This window comes from Lingula anatina, chromosome 1 (assembly GCF_051362555.1).
Source record: "Lingula anatina isolate TDL-2025a chromosome 1, LinAna3.0, whole genome shotgun sequence".
Classification (NCBI taxonomy): domain Eukaryota; kingdom Metazoa; phylum Brachiopoda; class Lingulata; order Lingulida; family Lingulidae; genus Lingula; species Lingula anatina.
Genome location: NC_141767.1, coordinates 40,417,944 through 40,439,280, shown reverse-complemented (window position 1 = coordinate 40,439,280; position 21,337 = coordinate 40,417,944). Strand labels below are relative to the sequence as shown.

Sequence of the window (21,337 nt, the reverse complement as noted above, 5' to 3'; positions counted from 1 at the left end):
GCCATTTTGCAAATTAAAAATATGCCTCAATAATCAACCAAGGACTACAAGTAGATAGTGTTTTGCTTTATGGACATGAACCCATATTATTCATTGCTATGGTAGCCATGGGGAAAATTTGGATAACGTATTAATGTTGCAGCCACTCGTATATGATGGGCAAAGCAAGAAGTCATAGATCACTGCCCCAGCTAGCTGATAAGGCAATAAAAGGTCGAGTTGTTTGGATATAAATTTTGTATTCATTTTCAACTAAACTGAAACTTATGGCAGTAAAACTCGAGCTGTTTTTTTTTTCTGTAAGTGAAATGCTTCTTTAACAGCAGCTTGCCAAAGTCTAGTAAAATTATTTCATGCCTTATTCATGCCACTTATCAACAAAGGTCAGCATGGAAATAATTTTCTTCTGCATTTATTACAAACCATAAGAATATTTGCTTCACAAAATAGCAATATTTATTTTAAAAATCATTTTGCTGAAAATATAATAGGGTTATAAAATAATCTCTCCCCTAACCCACCTTGATGGAAGCAGCTATGGACCACACCAGTATGTACCATGCTTAGTTTACATACAATGGCTTCAATACAGCAAAATACTACTACAGGTTATGATGGCAGATAGTTTATGATAGAATATTCTATGCAAAATCAATAACTATTATTTGTGGGTATATAAATAAAACTGCTTTTTGAAGCTATGTATGGTACTATGGCAACTGGAGAAGCCAACTTTCTTATCACAGCTAGTTATAAGATTCACAAGTTATTTTTCATTCACTTAAGGAAAAATTAACATTTTCTGATCAATATAAATCATTTAAATGTATTGCCTGACAGCATGTAAGATGAAACTTTTCTCACACAATGTGTGAACAACCCTTAAATGACTAAATGGCAACTGGTTGATTTTTAAATGTTGAAACAGTTAAAACAGGTCTACAAAATGTAGATCTCTTTCCAAGAATTTGCCACCAGACTAAAAAAATTGTTATAACAGATGGACACCTCCATTCCCAATTACAAAATTTAATTAAAAAAAAAAAACATTTTACAAATAATCACTTGAAGGTCATAATCTACAGCTAAAACTGGACGGATGGCCATTTTATAGAAAAATCTTTGCAATTATGATTTTTGCAAGAGCCCATGTTTACAAATGTGTAATGATATATATATAAATTTCAAGCAAGTGAAACGTAACCTAACAAATATATTTATATATACAGATATCCCGCATGAAGCCAATTAAGAAAAGTCTACTAAAACATTACTTCTTAGTTTGATCATTACAGACTGAAAATATGGAATAATAATTACATGACTTTAAAGAGAATATGAAAAAAAAAAAAACATTTTGATTTTTTCAAAGACTAAGTATCACAACCCTTCTATGAGAGCTTTACTTACAGGCACATTGGTAGAGGGGGGGGGGGGGGGGTCGGTGGGTTGAAAGAACTGCATGTCCTTTAGGCCAGAAGAGATCTGCTCTGAATCAAGAGTTTATCTTATTTTTATGCCAGTTTTTGAATTAGGTCAACTAAGGGGGTTAAAAGGTCCACTGAAAAGTTCACTTTTCCATAAAGTATAACCAAAAAAGAGTGGGGAAAAATAAGCCCCTCTCCCTCATACAATTAAATTGCCAATCAAAAGGATTATGTTCTGTGCTTAAGATGCACATCATGCATTGCTACAAAATAAATAAATAAATAAATAATTAATAAAAAAATAACAATAATAATAATATGCTTGCATATGAAACACATCAGTTTCATTCTGTCAGCTGATAAATAGTTGGTACAGTACATGTACCAGAAGTCAATCTTGCAAGATGGGTTAAAAAAGTGATCGTGTATACAAACATCACAGATGCTGATCTAACTGTCTAGGAATGATACCACTTGCTAGTATGAATACTAATTAATTAATAAATATAACAGAACAAACAGTTTTCATCACATGATTGTATGATATTGTTCTGAACACATCTCTCTTCTGTTTTGCAATTGACTAGGCCTTGGATGACCAGTAAATGTATTTACAGTGATTGTGGTCAAGATTGCGTGGAGTCCATCCTGTGAGGGTAAAGTCTGGACACCCTCTGACTGACCGTCTGGTTTGGGGACCACGTTTGTGTCCTTTTCTCTAGGCTTGATAAAGCTCTTGGGCTGAAATAGAAGGAATAGATGTAAAATGTTAACAAATGATTTCTGAGACACTTGAAACTATCATACAACTATCTTATATCTATAGGTCAAATTTCTTTTTCTGAACAATGAAAGAGAATGGAAAGTTTAGCCCAATACTGAATACGTCAATGTAATTTTTTTATGGAAATCAAGTTGATAATTTTAGAGTACTTTTTCAGTTTAAAAAAAGACTGAAGCACCGTTTGTATGGCATAAATAGACATACAGTAATTGACAGCCAAGAGCTGCAATGTTTGTGTTGATGCCACATGAGATTGCCCATGCTTAGCACTTTATTAGATTATATTAATAGAAATACACAAGACACCGTTTATTGGCAAATTTGATAGTGGAATATATTAGAAATGGCTGTTTATATGAGTTGCAAAAACAGCAGATTTCACGTGCAACTACATAAAACTGAAGTCAATCCAAGTCATATGTTGAAGCAGGGGAAAGGACTTGAGCATGTATAGATATGAACAATGAGGGAAATTTCTGAATTTATTGATTTTTTAAAATTCATGAAGTGATTATTTTTTCAAATCTATACAGCAGTCAATCCAAATCAGCCTCCGTATAGTGAATACTGTGGTGGTGGTGGTGGTGGTGTGTGTGTGTGTGAGGGGGGGGGGGGGGGGGGGTTACCACCATTAGAATTACCTTGCTTTGGTGCTCCCAGTTTCTTCATTCAATGAAGACGACTGCTGTGCCAAGTTCTTGGCATCGGATGCAAACTGGTACACGATGAGCAAACAGTCTCGGCATAGCTGTACAATTCTCCTGCAACAGTTCATCTCTGTGCTGCTGATGCTGTCACTGCTTTTGCTGAAGATTGTCTCCCAGGAATTCCTATTGGGACAAAATGAGGGTTCTTATTACAAGTTATGATAATTTACCAAAAAATTCCTGCTGAGTCTTTATCACCTGTACCTTTTGCAGATTGGTGTATTTTTTTGGTCCCTCACATTTTTGATCACAGTTAAAAATGTCTTATCTTTTAGTCCTAGAAATAAATTATCAAGTCCTACTGATCAGTTTTTCTAACATTTCCATCTTTTACAATGCTACAAACGCTAAATAAGAAATTGGTCCATCTACAATTCATCTACACTATCAGTTTACATAAAAAAAAATTACAAATAATTGTAATCCTACCCTGATTGTCCAAAACAGTTCCACAGCCCCTGCCCATGGCTCCATAATAATCTGTTGAATACTCTATTGAATATACGATATAGTCGTAGACTCTCTACATCAGGACACTTCCACGTCCTCTGTAGTACAGCTCTCACATTGGAACGCACAATGTCTATAACCTGGAGCAGAGGGTGACAGAATTTTAAACAGATGAACAGGTGTATTGGTTGAGTTCAGAACTTGTTTTAGTTAAAAATAAAACCCACCCCAAACTTAAATACATATTACCTTACCTTTTGCTTCGTCAGTTTATCAGAATTAACAAAAAATAATAATAATAATAAAACAAAATGGAAAAATGAAAATAAAAAAGGTCATGATAAACTTACCTTTCTTCTTTTAATTGAATCCAACTTTACCAGCCAATACGAAGCTATCCGGGGCTTGTGAAACTTCCAATTTTCTTGGATCTGCAAACAAAAGATAAACTAGTTATCACAATGAAGCTTAAATAATCATAGAGACAGTTTTCATAATGATCATGAAAGGTGGTTTTAGAACAAATGTTTTATTCTTAGTTATTGTGGTACACTATGAGTAACGAAAATAAAAGTGCATATGCATTCATATGAAACTACTGTGGAAACAAGAAAAAAGCTAGCAAAAAGTATATTAATTATGCATCAAACTCAACACACAAACCTTGTCAAGAATCCACTCTGCTTCTTCGTCAGTTTTTCCAGGAAATTTTATTTTCATGTCGTTGAGCAGTGACAAAGATTTTCTAGTGAGGTCCTCCTCCATGTCTCTAGCAGCTGTTGAATACACACTTTCTTCCTAGAATGTTGAAACAGACACAGAAATAGAGAATGTTTACTAATGACACTAGCTGACAAGCTTTTGTTCATTCCGGAAAAAAATGCAATCTTACAATATGAAAAGTACACCCCCAAAGATTTGATCTAATATGGAACAATCAAAGTTGTGTGACTTGTGCCATACTAATTGATTATGACTTCTTATATAATAGATTGAATGATTATTCTGTCTTGCGCAAGAGATCAATTGACTTAGATTTAAAATAATTAATCACAAGGGATTGGCCTAGATAAGTCGAATTACAAACCTTCTTTATCTGGTGCCTGTCTTGTGATTTTGTATGCAAAGTGATTTGTGTTGTGTGGAAGGATGGAGAAGACATAAAATTTATTCTCATAAAAAGAGAGTACAGTGCTGCACTGTACCTGCATCCAAAAACACTTTATATTAACACAATCTTTTCATTGTTGACCTCCTCATGTCAGATAAATAATTCTTTGTAGATACAACTGTACCTGGTCAGACTTCCCTAGCTGAGCTTCAAATACATTATGCCAATTTTTCCATTTCCAAATCTTAATCTTTGGAAATTTAAAAATGAACAAGCAAACTGACCAACTGTGGGGTTGAAACTTAGGCTAAGGGGTGAAAAAAAAAAAAAAAACGACAAACGTATAAAAATACACCTACCAAGACAGGTATCCCATTGGGTAGCCTATTGCTGGCGCTCTGTGGACGGGACAAGGAGCGTGCCCTGGTGGCAGTCCCAGGTGACTTCTGCTGTGTTGGAGGGCGGGACTGATGACCAGATGTTGGGCGGCCTGGAAAGTGCAGCTTGGTGTTACATTTGATGTGTTGTTGTATATTTAATTAAGATGTGAAATATGAAAAAAAGACCACGATTCACATTTGTACTGACAGTAAGATTTATGTTTTATCCTAAGTTCTACAGAGAGTTGTTGTTTATACAGAAATAGTTAATCATATTCTTTGTGTTTTTGTTAACTGATCCTTTTTTATGTGTCAAGTTCTTCATTAAACTTAATCAACATAATACATTCAAGTTAAACAATCCAACCCATAACATGCGCCACCAACATGAAAGCAAATCTATATTCCCCGCACTGCATGACAGAAGTCTCTCACCTGAGACAGGCCTACTGCCAGTTCTTCCATTCTGCAATGCCCCTGACACAGGCCTTGACCTTCCCTGGAGGTGTGTCCCAGAGTCTGTGTCCTCCCCCTCCTCATCTTCCTCAGACTCGTGTGTATCTGTGCCCTCTGTCTCCTCCACTGGCACTGAGTATGGCATACCCATCAAGGGCTGGAAAATGGAATTTTAAAGTAATGTCAGGAAAATTATACAAATAGGAGTTCTTTATATACAAGCAGAGAAAAAAATTATCTATTGTGAAACACAGCTTGTAGCCTTTACAGTTGATGACCCTCCCCAAACTGATGTTTAGATGACTGACCACCAGGTGATGTTTCTGTCCAGACCCTGTTTAAGAGCATGCATACGTATGGGTAATTCAACTCCTTCTGTTTACTCTGCTTTGTGCTTTCCCAATAAGGATGGCAGTCTTATCATTGTGTTTGGGAAGGTCACCAATTCAAGCAAATGTTGTAAACTTTTTTCACTGCTTGTGCTAAGAGAACTATTTCACACTTAATATTATGTATTAAATTAGCCACAAATCTAAGCTGAATTACTACACACTAGCTTAGCTAAATACATATTTTAAAAATCATTTTAAGGCAAAGAAATTAAGGTTATCATATTCACACTATGTAAAGAATAGTTGGTTTAATATGTGCATAAAAAACAAAAAACAATAGGAGTACTAATTAATCATTGCTCTATTCATGTAAATCCATCTAACATATCTAAAATATGAACAATAATAACAGTTAATAATAATAATAATAATAATACTCCATGCATTTTTTTTAAATAAGGCACGTCTGACAAAAATACAGTCATAAAGCAAATATGATTTCTGTGACACAAAGATTTACAAGCAATAACATGATAGCAGTGAATTGGTGACAAATTAAGCACCTCTCAAGGTGACAATTATGCTGTTATACTGTAAACAATGCATTCAATGTGATATTCTGAGATGATATTGAATGTCTCACAGAAGCAGATTGACTCTCAAGCTGCCCTACTGACCATAAACTGCCAAACTGACCACACCAGAGGACATGTATTCTTAACACTACCAGTAGGTTTAAAAAAGGGTGTAGCCACTATGAACTTTGGTAATCTGGTAAAATAAGTCATGCTTTTAAAATTTTAATAAGTTTAACTAAGTGAAGTCCTAATTGAGCCTCCTCCTCCCCCACTCATATTACAAATTTACTAATGCTCAAGTGAAGCACACGTGAAGACATTTCATGAGTGACTTCTAAAAATGGAAAATGAATGTGAATGTGCCTGGTGATTGATATTGTAGCTGCGCTTCCAAATAATTTAAAATAAAAGGTGAAATTTTGTTGATTTTTGGTTCTTAAATCAGAATGCTTATATATATTTCATATCCATGAGTATAAAAACACAGTAAAATTAGTGAATTTATTCCATGCAGACAAAACATATCAGGGGAATGTTAATATTTGTGAATTTGTGAAAAAGCTGGCATTTCAACGGCCACAGCAAATAAATATAAAATAAAATATGCTTGCCAAGCTTCCTGTGCGATAACACAATGTTCCAATTATCTATAATATATGAGTAATATAAAAGATTTAATCTACATATTTCACTAAAGGTTACCAATAATAAACCATATAAATACTGTTAAGTCATTACCAGTTACTTTTTAGACAAAATTATTGTAAGTCAACTTTGAGTTCTACTCTAAACTACGTCATCAATTATTGTTATTTGCGCTAGATCTATTCTACTAACACAGGATGTAATGTAATATCTAATAAAAAGACAAAACATTACTTTGTTCTGATATATTCATTACTATTGCCAAATGGTTTTGTAGTTGAAATAATATGTTGTACACATTTTTTCTTACACTAAAGCAATTTACTTGTTAAAAATTAAAAACATTTTGGACTGGACAACTTGTTTCCTAAACTTTGTATTTCTGAATTTTTTCAAAACCTTCACAAAAGCAGGTTTAAGATTTTGTACTAGTACAATATATTTCTCCACATATTCACAAAAAAAAGACATCAATTCTTATTAAAGAACTTAAGAGTCTGAATAATTACAAAGTGAAACAACTTACCGCCGGTCCCCTCTGTCTGCTTTGTGGCATTATTCTTCCTTCCTTCTCATCTGCCTCACACTGAGCCAACATGTCCAAAATATCTGCCTCCTGGAAATGTATGGATATGAAATGGTTCACACACGGTTGTAATAGTTATATTCATACTATTTCTCTATACATGAACCTCAATTCATCAACATAACACCTGAGCACTATTTGTCTGGACAACATTTATAATGACTGATATTGGTGGTAGGCCTATTATTTCTTTTTTTTATCTTTCTTTATTTCTTTCTCTTTCTGGCAGCATACAGATATTGATAAATTAATTTACACATCTATTTCTGTTAGAAAAACAAATAATAAGATTGAAAAGAATGCATGAATACACTATATGAAAAAAGTGTTACAAACATTTGAATAATGCTGAGAATAAGTTTTACTCATCAGTTATGTGCTGTGTAGCAGGTAAGCATATCTGCCATGTTAATACTGATAAGTTTTACATTTATATTCCAAATATTTTAGCTGATGTCTTTTACATGCAGGCTGTTCATATCATGCACTTACAAACAAACATTTGAACCTTGGTCATGACACAATGGGAAATATATATTCGCACAACATTACGAAATATAAATTCTAGAAGTGAAGACATTTGTATGCACCTATAAATTTCATGTGTAATACACTGTATGTAAATAGACACATGCACTTAAAGGTAGAGCAAATATATAAGTCAATTCTATATAAATTAAATTGCATGCATCCTCATAATCACACAAAAATAAATAAATAAATAAATCTGATACCAGCATGCTGGAATAAAAGAATAAGCAAATAAACAAGAAATTCAGTGTGCAAGCAACTAACCGTCAAGTCCGTACCGACTAATGATGGAATCTAAAATTTGCAAATAAAAAATCTACTACAACATCTGCAAAAGCTACTTAGTACAAATGAATCAAATGTGCAAAAATGAAAGATATAATTGGGAAAAAATTGTACTCTGGCTATGATTATTAACTTTATATTAATTTTTCTTTTTTTTTTTTTTTTTGGTTTACGCTGCCACTTACAACAGTGACAGCTACCTGGTATAATGTTATACTCAACATTACAGGCACAAAACTCCCAAAGAGAGTTATCTTTCACCTACCTATATTTATACACATACATATACAGATCAAACCAGCTTCACATGTACTTCTATATACCTTTAGCTTGTTGTTATATGTCCTCTCGATCTCCTTAGTCAGCGTAGTAGCTTTCCCTGACAGGAAGGTACTGAATGCACTGGTAAGGAGATTAGTGAACTTGTCAGCATGGAATTTGTCATCAGGAGGAAATATTCTTCGAAAACGTCCACAGTTTCTGTTCTCGAAATCTTCCCTTGTTGCATCCTTCCTGATTCTGCTGAGAAGTCCTTTCTGGAAGAGGCAAGGTTGTCGTTGTGAATGTGTATATCTATGTGATATTTAACTTCAGTTATGCCAGCTTTTAATTTTCTCAAAATTTGGCTTCTCTTCACTCAAGACTACAGCAAATATATTACTATCTCCCCTGTATGCTACGGCCTGAGAGTCTACCTTTAATGGTAAATTGTATTTTTACATAAATTCAAGGTACATTATGGTATGAAAAACATTTTTATATACAGTATTTGGAGGCTTATTCTCTATTATCTAATAGTGTCATTACTAACCAATTCTTCTTTTCTTCTCTCTGTTGATAATTTTTTCTTTTCCAGATCACTCAAATCCATGATATCAGACTTTCTGCTGGGCTGTTGGAAGAGTCTCTTCTGGGATTCTGCTTTCTGAGCTGCCAGGTTCTTACGTTTATCACTAGCCCTAAATGGAAGAATATAATTTTTCTTGCCTTTAAAAAGTTAATAGAAAATACCTAAAATAATGATTCAATAAAACTTTTTGGTTAAGTTTTGGAGCCTATGTGTGCTTAAAATACATTAAACATATATGTATGATCACATGTAATATGAGCATCAAAGTTATTTTCATAAAGGTCTCCTGTGAACTAATTTAATAGGAATATAATAATCAGATTGCAAAGATAAATAAAATAATATGTGAATTGATCAACGGGTTAAGTGAAATACATGCAGCACCCTCCCTTACTTGACATTGAGCAGTCTCAGTGTGTCCTCCAGTAGGCCAGACTTGATCCTGTAATCCAGAGCCTCATCTGTACCAAAGCTGGGAGAACGGTTGATCTGCAAAGTACAAAGACAGTGAAATGTAAATTGTGAAAATTCCTTTTTTATTGTTATTGTTGTTAATTTCACTTTTTACTGATGAATATTAAGTATGCACTAACAGTGTAGGAATAATTGTTCTTTAAATTACAAAAACAAGGTAAAAATGTTAACTCTGTCTTTTTTAATTAATGAATTATTTTATTTATTTATTTACTGAAAAAAAAAACAAACAGAAAGTTTTGATCATAGCCATATTTTACCAATTCCACCTAAACTGTAAACTGAACTTTTGCAAAAATTGCAGGGTATCAGTCTTGCCTTCTAATGCTAACCATTATAAAATACTGTATCATTGTTAAAAATAAAATCATCTTAATCTAATTTGACAAAAAATGTGACATGTAATCAAAACTATGATACAAAGATATTGTTTATTAATTAGTCCTGTTGAGCATTAATAATGACCCTAGCCAGTGCACTTACTTCTAAAAGCCAAGGCTTTAGTTTCCTGTCCAGGAAAATGTCAAACCCTAAAATCTCAAAGCACACACTGTCAGATCCTGCCTGTTGCCCGGGTCTACACATTCTATAGGCATGAAGAATATGAGGCTCTGCCACAATAAGTGTCTTTATAATCACATCAGAAATATTCTTCCATAGCCAGGCCACATCTTTGTCCTCTTTCCGTAGATATTCATTGAGATATCTAATTGTTCTCTTGCTTCCTGTATCCTCATTCTGATCTTTTTCGTAATTCTCACTGTGCTTGTTCAAAGAGTAGTTGGTCAAATGCATGAATAATGAATCCTGCAAAAAGAAAAAAAAAGTTTAGAACATTTTTCCCTGAACAAAAAATAGTTTGTAACAGATTTTCATCACAATTTATTGTAAATGACAATACATTAAAGATGCAATAAATCACCATGTTTAACCATTTTCACATTGAGTGTCAAAATTTACTTCTATAAATTACATATTATATATACAAATTGCTTTTCTTTATTATTATTTTTACATATTGATCATGCAGTTTGAGTGTGTAATATTCTTTGAAATCTCTAATGTGATAAAATCTAAGCTTTAATATTAAAATATCAATACTTACTATGTTTGAATCATGAGGAGGAATGTATTTCTCTGTGCTAAGCCTGACCAGACCATCATTAAACAAGAAGATTCTTAGTGGATCACAGGAGGTCATCAGCACATAAATCCGGAGATCAAATTTATACCCATCCAGGAGGTAGGGCTTGTCAAGATACTCTTGTACAATGAAATGTTCACTCTGAGGAATCTTCTCTGCATTTTTATACAGTGAAATCCTGGAAATAGTTATATCAAATTGATGATGTGATATGGTAACTGTTTACTGGGTCTCTCATTGAATTAATGAGCTCAAACTTAAAGTTATTATGCACTTGAATCAAATTACCAAGAATGTACAGGAAACATGCAGGGTAATATCTATTTCATTATCGTAGGAAAAAATGGTAGGTTCAAATAAAAGGTCTTTAATATTGGGAGTCTGCAAAACTGTAAAATGAAGGGGTAAACTCTGTGCTTTAGTTTATCAACCACTTACCCATGACCCTGGGCCCCAGTTGATGGCTTCACAATAAATGTCCGATGTTTTTTCTTGGCTTTAAGATCTTTGGCGTAATTTTGCAGAACTGAATAATCTGCCGGTAGGATCCATGTCTTTGGCACAAAATTATATTCATCAGGATGAAGCTTGCACATTCTGAAAACAAATTTACCCAAATTATGTTTTTTTTTTTATTTTTACTTTATCATTCACATAAAAGGAATGAAATTAAGAAAAAAATCATAACTTAAAAAAAAATCTCATTTAAAACCATTTGAATTCTTCAACTAAGTAAAACATTTTTGAAAAAGCTTATGAAAAGATCAAAAAGAAAAACTATCTCCCTTTCTACACAGTCCCACATTTATACTTGATATTGCTAAAAGATGAAATAACTTGCAATACCAAGGTAAAAAATTTCCACTTGCCAAATCTTATCAATTCATTAAAAAAAATTTACATTAACAATTAGTATATAATTGTTATTGTAGTTTAACAGCTGAATTTAAAAATATACTCGTCACAATATACCAAATTGTCTACTGCAAATTTCTTATTCCGTAATCCAGTAATTTTGATATCACTTTTGTTTTTCATCTTAATACATCTTATCTCAACCAACAACTTACTTTGCCATGTTCCTGGCCAAGCTGTCTTTCCTGGTAATTTCTCCCATTCCAGGGAAATGGTTTATCCTTTGGAAAACCTTCAATTCCGAAATTTTCTCTGTGGATACAAAACTATCAAACCATAAAAGAAAGCTGGAAATAAAAACAGAAAGGAATGTTTTACAGTAGCTGGCTAATTTTTATTTTAATCAATTATCATAATAGTATCACAAGAGTATGACAGAGAGCATTTACAAGTTGTTGTACACTGTTGATTTCAGTTAATATCACCACAGTGGAAATAATTATGTGTACCTGTTAGGGTCATCATCTCTGCTAACATGAAAACCATTCTTCTCAACCATTTCCCTCACTATAAACAAAAAAGAAAATAATTCATTGTTTTTCACATAATGATGGAAAAGGGAATAACACTGTTTTTATGACTTTGCATTTTTCGGTCCATTCAGTCAGTTGGTATTATATAGCATTTTTCCTTTTCTTTCTTTCCTATTTTTTTTCCTTTTCTATTTTTTTTATTTCATTTTGTCAGTATGTATTGCATTACGTTTTCTCTTCTTTCTTTCTTTCTTTCTTTCTTTCTCTACCTTTTTTCTCACAACTATCAATAACATTCTTTTATGGAAAAAAAGCGTGGCTATACTTCAAACAGTAGCCCATAAACTGACCGACTTCATATCTGGTTCCAGCTAAATTAGCTGTCACAGGGTTTCTCTTTTTCCTTCTCTTCTTGTTTTTTCCTGTATCTCCACTCCTGCCTGACATACGGCTTTCACTCAACTGGTGTGCATAGGGCACCATTGACATGTGCTTCATCAGGGTATGACTTCCAGAAGTGTCTATAATAATACAAATTCAAACACTAAGTCAGACATTCTTTTAAAAATATATTCTTCATGACTTTGTTTAAAGAATATAACCTTTGCAAGTTATACATGTAATACCTGTTAGCCTCTGCAAACACTGGCCAGTTATTTAGTCTTAGGTGCCAAGGATTGTAATACAAATGAATGGGGACATGTAAACTTTTGACAATTGATTTAAAGCAATAATAACTCTTCGTTTCGGCCAAAAAATGAATTTTCCTGGAGTAAACAACAATTTTCCCATACTTATCAATGGTTAATGAATCCATTTTTACATTCAAAGTTAGTCCCTGGTTTTTTTCTAAAAAGTTTGGTTTTTTGTTAAAATCTCTTAAGAGATTTTAACAGAGTATAGACATCAATGGAGGTCACGTGGTCTAAAGACAAGTTCAAATATCAGAATAAAAGCTATAACTGCTGTTTTTGTGGTAAAACAGAATATATTATATTTCTATGAGTTATTCACAAGGTTTTTATTGTGAAATATAGGTCTCATACAAAGAGTTATTATGCCTTTAACTTACAATAACACTGATGATGATGTTCAGAAAAGCAGATAGAAAAGTTATAACTGCTGTAGCTAAGACAGGTTGTGCTAGTTTAGCATTGTAAACACCTATGACAGCCTGACAGGGAATAAAACTAATAATTGTCATTTCTTTCACCCCTACTCATTTACAGTATTATTGAATAAATATTTGTAGAAAAAAAGGAAATTAGCTTATAATACATGTAAGAGGAAAAATGGCCACCCTGACATATAGTAGTCTGCCTACCTCCACTTCTATCAAGGAGTGAGCCAAGACTGGTCTGCAGTCTGGGGTTCCCACCTTGATCTGTTACAGGCATCTTGATCACTTCAGTTGAGTCCTAATTACCTGTGACTATCATGTCCCCTTGAAATTAAAATAATACATTCAATGGAATAATTATTTTTTATAAAATGGTTGTGCGTATCACTACTGTACAATATAAATATGCATTTTAAGTCCTTCCTCTGCTATTTAACATTTGTAAGTTCTGGTTGCAGAGTACATGTAACTTCAGCAAGATAAATATATGAAAAATGAATTAAACTTAAGTGTACTTTACATGTTTATGTTTTACTCTGTACGTACCAGTAAAATTAGTCATTTGGCTTATAAATATGATACACTCATTGTCAAAATAGCAGATAATTATTGTATTTGGTCACTGACACTGTCAGGTTGACTTTGTTTAAAATTAAAGTAATGGAATGACTTACAGCATTCAAGTGAAAAACCTCAATGAAACTTTAGTAAAAATCATTCGTTTTACCACATTTATTAAACTGGATGCATATCCATATGCTATATTTTGCACCCATGTCACAAGCTTAGTTTAGTAAATAATATAACAGGGTAATGTTACTAGTACGTGTATATTAGTATTAAACGATCACGAATATACAATCCGAGTCTGATTAGCTTCAAAATCGATGTAAAACGTGATCAAAACGTTCCTTTGTGATAGCATTTCTGCACCTCAAAGGATATAAAAGCCAATATTTAAAATACCTACTTACATCATATTTACTGAACTGTGCAGTAATACAGCACAACAGCTTTTAATTAAACATTTATAAGCCGAGTGTTTATGGATTATACAGCAACCGCCATGTTTAATTTATATCACGTGACTATACGTCATTCCTTGACAACGGTAACTCCACCGTTGTCAAGGTCAGGTCAAGGAAAGGAAGGCGCGCGGGTTATGAAATTTAACTCTGTGTAAAATCTAGGCCTAACCAAGATCTATCTTCCGTGTGATTATCATTACATGATTCTTTGCTTCTGGATATTAGACTAGTCCTTTGAATTCTTTCATTTACTTTTCATTTGTGTGTTTGAAATGTGCACCCAAATCTTAGGCCTACAAAAAAAAAAAAAAAAAAAAAAAAAAGCTTGCAAATCGCGCTTAGCTTCATAGACCTAGCTAGGCCTATATAGAGGACACTAACATCATACAAAAATAATATTTCTGGGTAGAATAGGCCTATCTCATACCAGAGAAAAGCTACATGTAGGTCTTATAGGTCTTATATAAGTAAGTCCCGTTTCATATTTTCAAAACATTTAAATAAGTAGGTCCAGGCCTACATGTAGGCCTACAAGAATCCTGTCTGGGATTTTCCCAACAAATCGAATTTTCCTCGAATAAAAACCAATTCTTCCTACTCAGGAATCATTGATAGTTATGTTCCTGGCCAGATATAAACCGACTGGAGATATCGTCGCTGTGAAGAGGTAGGCCTACTGGATTCGATGTTTTATAGGCCCTACCATTTCTAACAATTAATTTTACGATTTGACGTTTTATACCATTTCTTATTAAACGATTTCGTCTTAAATGCATGGCCAGTCATTTCACGGTATGCGGGTAGTCAAATGATGCCGCCATTTCTTCTTAGCTGTAAAGGCTACTTCACAAGAAAATGCGTATTGTAGGCCTAGGCCTACGTCATCGGGTAGGCCTACTTTTTTTTGAGAGGTTTTTATCGTTTTTCAAGGGAGAGTATCTTTGTGGAATATGTGGATATAGAAATTATGACTCTGGCATGGGATATTTTCAACGCGGATAATTAACTTTTAGGCCTAAATCTTCTGGGGAAAACATATCAACACTAGGCAAAATTCTAATTTGGATATTTTATAATATTCAACTTGGTCTCTCCCGTCATTTCCTACTTGCATGTCTTATCTTTACAGAGGTATTTTAGACAAGCAATTTAGCAAAGAAAAAAGTATATTTCATTAACTTGTACAAGATACCAATGATTTACAGATGAAACACTGGAAAAAACATTAAGTTTAGATTACTGAATATAATTTCGTAGGGGCCTATCTGTTGTCAAAACAAATTGAAAGTTGCTGTTGATTACAACCAAAAAGATTAAGTATGATTTTACCAGATAACAGTTATTTATAGTATATATACATTTTGTAAAATATCTATAGAAGTGTGGAGAGAGTTAAAATTTTTGAATCCAGCTGTAGTGAACCTCAGCCGGCCCTCTATATGTGAAGGCCTATGTCATTGTATTATTTGTTATGAAAAACAGTAAGTAGCTTTCTTGGAGTGTTTGCCTGGTTATTAATGCAAAATAATAATAATAATAATAATAATAATAATAATAATAATAAATAAAATAAAATTTACAATCATTGAACATCGGTCTCCTGCTCCATACACACACTGATTATGATGATGATGACGATAAAGATGGTAGGTCTAGTGTTCTTATCTTACGCAAAGCAAGGACGTATATTATTCAATATACGTCCTTCCGCAAAGGAAGGATCGCTGGTCGTACACCAGAGGGCGAGCTCCTTCCGGAACACCGGTTTGGCTCCACACACCTGTCTCTGATCGTGATGTTTTTATCTTAATGTCAAAGTTTAACCGCAAGCTCACCCAACTCTTTCACAATAACAGCCAACGTTGGACGCAGGGAAGGATCGCTAGTCGTACACCACAGGGCGAGCTCCGTCAAATCGCACATCATCTCTCGTTTTCCGAGATCTTCAAAGATACATCCAAGACTAAAAATGTCTATCTGTGCAGTAGGTTTACTGGATTTAAATAACTCAGGGGCCAGACTAGGTCGCTTTTTGTTGAAAATATTCAACTTCCTCTCTGTGAATGTCTGCGGTGGCACGATAGGGTTGTCGTCGTCCAATAACACGACGCCGCCAAGGTCTACCAGTCGTGGGTGAATGGCGCCCTCGCTGTCCCTTGACACCATTACATTTTCATCCTTCAGGTTTAGGATGCAAATGCCACGCTGAAAGGAAAAATTATCGAATTATCACCAACAACATAGTAGGTGAAATATTCGTTTTCGTATTAACTGCAAAATATCCCTTGGTGTAAAACATTTGATAAATGTATTTTTCAAACTCCACCTTACCTCGTGGACTTCCATGAGACCTTGCGCCAGCTCTATATTGAAGTTAAACCAGTCTTTGGTCGTCAAGCCACCACGAGCAAACTGGGTCTGCACGAAACTCTTCAAGTTAAAACACTGTTTTGTGTTTTCCTTGAGTCGCACCAGCTCCATAACAATAGATAGGTTGGCAAACTTGCTGGTGCTTTGACGCTTCTCTTCAAGTATGCCGTAGAACTTTGGGCACAATTTGGTTTCTTGTAGGATGTCGAGAAAGGCTGCTTCTCTGCGAATGTGTATCTCAGATGACTTGTTTCTTTTGAATCTCTTCACAGCGACATAATCTCCAGTCGGTTTATATCTAGCCAGAAACACAGTTCCATAACGACCACTGCCTATTTGAACCAACTCTCCACGCTTGTCTCTTTCTAGGACTATGTGGTCTGCTGGGCATATGTTCTCATATGCCTGGAATAATAATAATAATAATAATAATAATAATATCTGCTGTTTTTCAAGTTGATAAGAGATGTCAACGGTTTTTACAAAAAGAAAAGAAGATGACTTAGAAAAGGTGTCGTAATTTTTTCGCGCGCGCGTGCCTGTGAGAGAGAGGAGGTGAATGAGAGCGGGGAGAAGTATTTTTTGTGTTGTACTTACTGCTTGATAAAGGCGCTGCTTGTTATTCTGATATCTTTGGTTTTGCTCCAGCGGCAACCAGTCTGGATACATTTTAGGAACATAGACTTCATTAAGGTCAGTAAAATCTGGCTCAAGACGGTTGTTGTTTGCACCACAACAAAACAGATATCTCATACGTCGCCTAAACTCTTTCCAAAAACTTGGCTGCGCCTGAAAGAAAAGGGAGTAAGCACATTTCGATATTGGTCAAATCAAGGAGTTATATCTGTTATAACTCCTTGGTCAAATTTTATTGAATTTCATTCAAAATTTACATAACACTGTACGGTTCAGTTTTTATATTTTTGTATGATGACGTTTTGTGATGAAATTCCGCTATCGAATGCCGAACAGTTTAACATGAATGCTTTTATAAAGCATACATCCTCATACGCCAGGGCAACTTTAAAAATCGTAACATACACAGCGGTTAATTGATATTATGAAAAAGAAAACACTAACCGGGGCTGGCGTAGCTGCCCTGTCATCCAACTCAGTTTGAAGTCTAGATAAGGTAAGCATTGTAAACAATCTCTGAATTTTTTTCTCACTGCTGCACTGCAATACGCGTGAATATACTGCGGGTTTGAACAGTGTTATGGTAACGCAAGCCGCGGCTTAGTGACGCAACAGCTTTCTTGTGTCGTAGAAAGCGTTTAGTTTGACGTCACAAATAAAAAGAAATGTTGTTATTATTTTTTAAAGGGTACAAAAATAAAAATAAAAATGAAATTAAGTAAATGAAGAGCTAAATCATAATGATAAAAACTTTCTCTTTTATCCTCTAGTCAATAAGCCCATTAATATTAGAATTTCGACTGATAGTAGTATTTATCATCTCATTGAGACATTTTAGATTTCAAATGCTATTTTATTTACGGAGATAAAGAGTAAGGATTTAACCACGTGTTAACCACTATTGTCAACCTGGTCTGTGGACAAATAATATTATTTGAACATTTTAACAGATAGTATTCTTTGAATTTTAATTCATTATAATGTCATCAAAATTTTTAAATTCTAAAATCACCTCCTGACGAATGTCGCCACCTGTCACACAACCCGGACGTCAGTTTTCAAAGTTATTTCGGAATTTTTGAAAAAATGAAGGATCTAATTAGGTTACGTGGAAGAAAATCACTGATTGCCCCAGGAAAATACGTTAAGTATGAATTCTCTAGAGGGAAAACCACACTCCGTGCATCTTTAATTTCGAGTTTGGGTTTTATTTTATATCTAGATTATAAAACAACTGCGATTGAGTCTCACTTTTCTTTTATTTTGTACCATGTGCTTAGTGCTGTAAAATAGATAAATAGATAGATTAGAGACAGAGAGAACCGACTAAACTACACTCAATGTGCACTCAGACGCAAAATAATCCCGCTGAAATAATAATGTGAATATAAATTCTTTTAAAAAGACACGCAGCTAAGCCTCAGACTTTGGACTTCGTATAACATAGAACCAATATTTAATAAGATAGAGAGCAATAATGTCATTTCTTTTGTGCATAAACGGAATAGGAACATCCAAATTGGTCATTTCTGGTTAGCCTCATACCGAAGAAATGCGGACTGAGTGTTATTATTATTATGCAAAGCAGGTCGGACAGGTGACCATTACGTGAGCGGTACTCAGTAGGTACTAAAGCTGCACCCACTGCAGGCGGCGAAGAAGATTCTTGTTGGATAGCATGGCTTCCCCTTCCATATGGGCGCTTATTTTACCAAAGAGTGTTATTTGTACTACCGAAAGTATGTTGTAAGTAATACTGTCTGTTTCATACTTATGACATGAAAGTACAATAATCCTGGTAATGATAATGTTTGTATCTCGAGTAATAACATGTGATGTAGACCCAATTGTACATGTAAGACATTCATTCTTGCCTCAGTTTTAGGCCTTTCATGCTGTTCACTAGTTTTACTCTCCTTTTGTTCCATATAATAAGCTATTGTAACGAATAGAACACATATTCTGGGCATTATGTCAAAATAGTCTATTATCGTACATTTTTACACCAGTCGGAAATAAGACCAAGAGTAACGATCAGCAAAACGTTTCCAAACAATTTCTGGACATATTTCGTAAATAATTCGTGCAAAGGACAGATGACGCTTTCAGCCAAAACTTATTTTAAGATCAATTTTGAAACCTCGTTTTCCTCAATGCATCTCCCGCCATTGTAAAGCTCTTTGGCAGATTTTACATTACTGTTTCCTTTACAAATTTTAAATTTGAAAATATTTAAGTCTAAAGACTTAAATATTGACGTCGTGTCGTGCTTACCAATGGTAAAATTTATTTTCTTTTTACTGAAAAGTCGACACCTTTATCTTGTAGAATTTCTCTTCGAATTCAAATGTGTTCATGGTCAAAGCATATGATTACATCCATTTACTTGGTTAGAGCACATGGTTAATGTCTACTAAAGGACCTAATAAAATCTTGTTGGATCCAAGATGTCTTTTATTTTGTGTTTTAATCATAAAACAAGCTGAGCTTCACGGGCTTCAAGGGGATACTGCGCAAGGGCTATAATAACGAAGAAATAAAGACAAGTAGTTCACTGGATCTGTTTATTGCTGACATTTATGCCTTTTTCTTACAATTTGTGAAAGTGCAATATTCACGTGTGGACCACATAAAGGCCATATAATCCGCCAAAATATATAATTGAAAACCTCTGCTTTTCATAAACAGGTCTTTTTAATAAAAAGTCGATTAGTAGAGTGACCAAGTCAGGGGTGTAGTCCAGAATAATCCTTCAACGACTTATCAGACTTATTTTTTAATTTTTAATTTTTTAAAAATATTGCAGTAAATGTGTCACTTGTACATCTATCACAACTACTCATTTGAAACTTAAAGGATTATTTTAATCATTTTGGTAGTTTTTTTATTTTGTTTTTACTATTTCTTTTTTTTTCAGCCACTTTTTGATGCGTGGAGGAAAACTACAATGAGGACAGTCTGGACAGTGTTATTTGCATATGGAATCCTATGTATACAACCGGCATGAGCACCACTTGTGAGTACCCTAGTTTGTGTTTACACCGACGTTAACACGTAAAGTTAACAAAACTAGATTAAAAAGACATAAATGGACTTTAAAAGCCATTTTTAAATTTAATCATAATCATTAAAAAAACATTTTGGTAATTTCTTATTAGTTTAAGCAGGCAGATTTTTAAATTTTAATTCACTTCTTACCTTAACCATTGCTTTACATACCATTCGATTGCAACTTATGTACTTCTCTCTCTTTTTTTAACTGATTATTCCATGTTTCTTTGCAGATACTGAATATAAGTCACTCATTGAGGGATCCGTTTCCACTGAAGACATGTTTGGTCTCTTGGTCTTTTTCCTTGCTATTGATGAATCTCTCTATTTCCTGTGTCAACATTTTACATAGGGTATATTATTTGCGTTTGGTTTTAGATTATGTTCCAACACTTCTCTGAAATAGGAAAAGAAAATAAAATAAAATTTATCTGAATTTTATCGAATTTTGCAGGAAAAGTCAGAAATAGAAATGTACTTCAGCACAATCATATGAAATGGAAATGAGCCCCAGCATCACCTTGGCATTGCATAACCACTAATTATGACTTGCGTCGAACAGTGCTCTCTATATTTGTACAGGGCAAGGTGAAAGGCCTCGCTTAAGAAATCAAATAAATTTGAGCATCATTCACGGGTGATAAAATTACTGAAATGATGATTTATTATCTTTACCACGTTTTGTCACAAATTGAAGTATATTGAAAATTTGGTTAAGAAATGGCCTCTCTCTAACAATCAAAAATATTTGATGCTTCCCTATTGTCGGTAGAATTTTGGTCATTGCACTTCAGACGAACAATGTTAAATGAATTTAAAGTGAAATGCATAAAATTTGTACAAACAATGTAAGGCAAAGTGTAGAACCAGAGGAAGTGATTTTACCCATGACACTTAAATTGGTGGTATGTCGAATTAATTTTTCAAAGTGTAGGTAAACCTACTTCTCATTTATAATATGAAATATATTTATAACATTTTCCAACTAATTCCTTAGCCTTGTT

General features: G+C 33.9%; 1 protein-coding gene and 1 long non-coding RNA gene across 5 annotated transcripts; one reads left to right on the top strand and one right to left on the bottom strand.

Annotated features, from left to right (window-relative positions):
• Nucleotides 1-392: 392 nt before the first annotated feature.
• Nucleotides 393-14,352, bottom strand: LOC106164467 (tubulin polyglutamylase TTLL7). 4 transcript variants are annotated; one of them, XM_013542393.2, is made up of 21 exons: nt 14,223-14,352; nt 13,453-13,572; nt 12,479-12,649; nt 12,105-12,162; nt 11,811-11,942; nt 11,179-11,337; nt 10,702-10,918; nt 10,080-10,403; nt 9,517-9,611; nt 9,084-9,231; nt 8,596-8,808; nt 8,252-8,281; nt 7,397-7,486; nt 6,837-6,872; nt 5,295-5,472; nt 4,839-4,969; nt 4,032-4,166; nt 3,719-3,799; nt 3,348-3,508; nt 2,853-3,041; nt 393-2,168 (listed from the first exon to the last, which is right to left on the bottom strand). In XM_013542393.2, the coding sequence occupies exons 2-21, from the start codon at nt 13,523-13,525 to the stop codon at nt 2,054-2,056; spliced, it is 2,736 nt and encodes a 911-aa protein (XP_013397847.1). In that variant the 5' UTR covers nt 13,526-13,572; nt 14,223-14,352; the 3' UTR covers nt 393-2,053. The 4 variants fall into 4 exon arrangements, with proteins under 4 accessions (XP_013397847.1, XP_013397849.1, XP_013397848.1 ...); XM_013542395.2 differs by lacking the exon at nt 6,837-6,872 and having other exon boundaries at nt 14,223-14,351; XM_013542394.2 differs by lacking the exon at nt 8,252-8,281 and having other exon boundaries at nt 14,223-14,351.
• Nucleotides 14,353-18,854: 4,502 nt separating this feature from the next.
• Nucleotides 18,855-20,769, top strand: LOC106164402 (uncharacterized). The gene is made up of 3 exons (XR_001238570.2): nt 18,855-19,028; nt 20,200-20,298; nt 20,567-20,769. It is a non-coding gene; the product is annotated as an uncharacterized LOC106164402 (long non-coding RNA).
• The last annotated feature ends 568 nt before the right edge of the window (nt 20,770-21,337 follow it).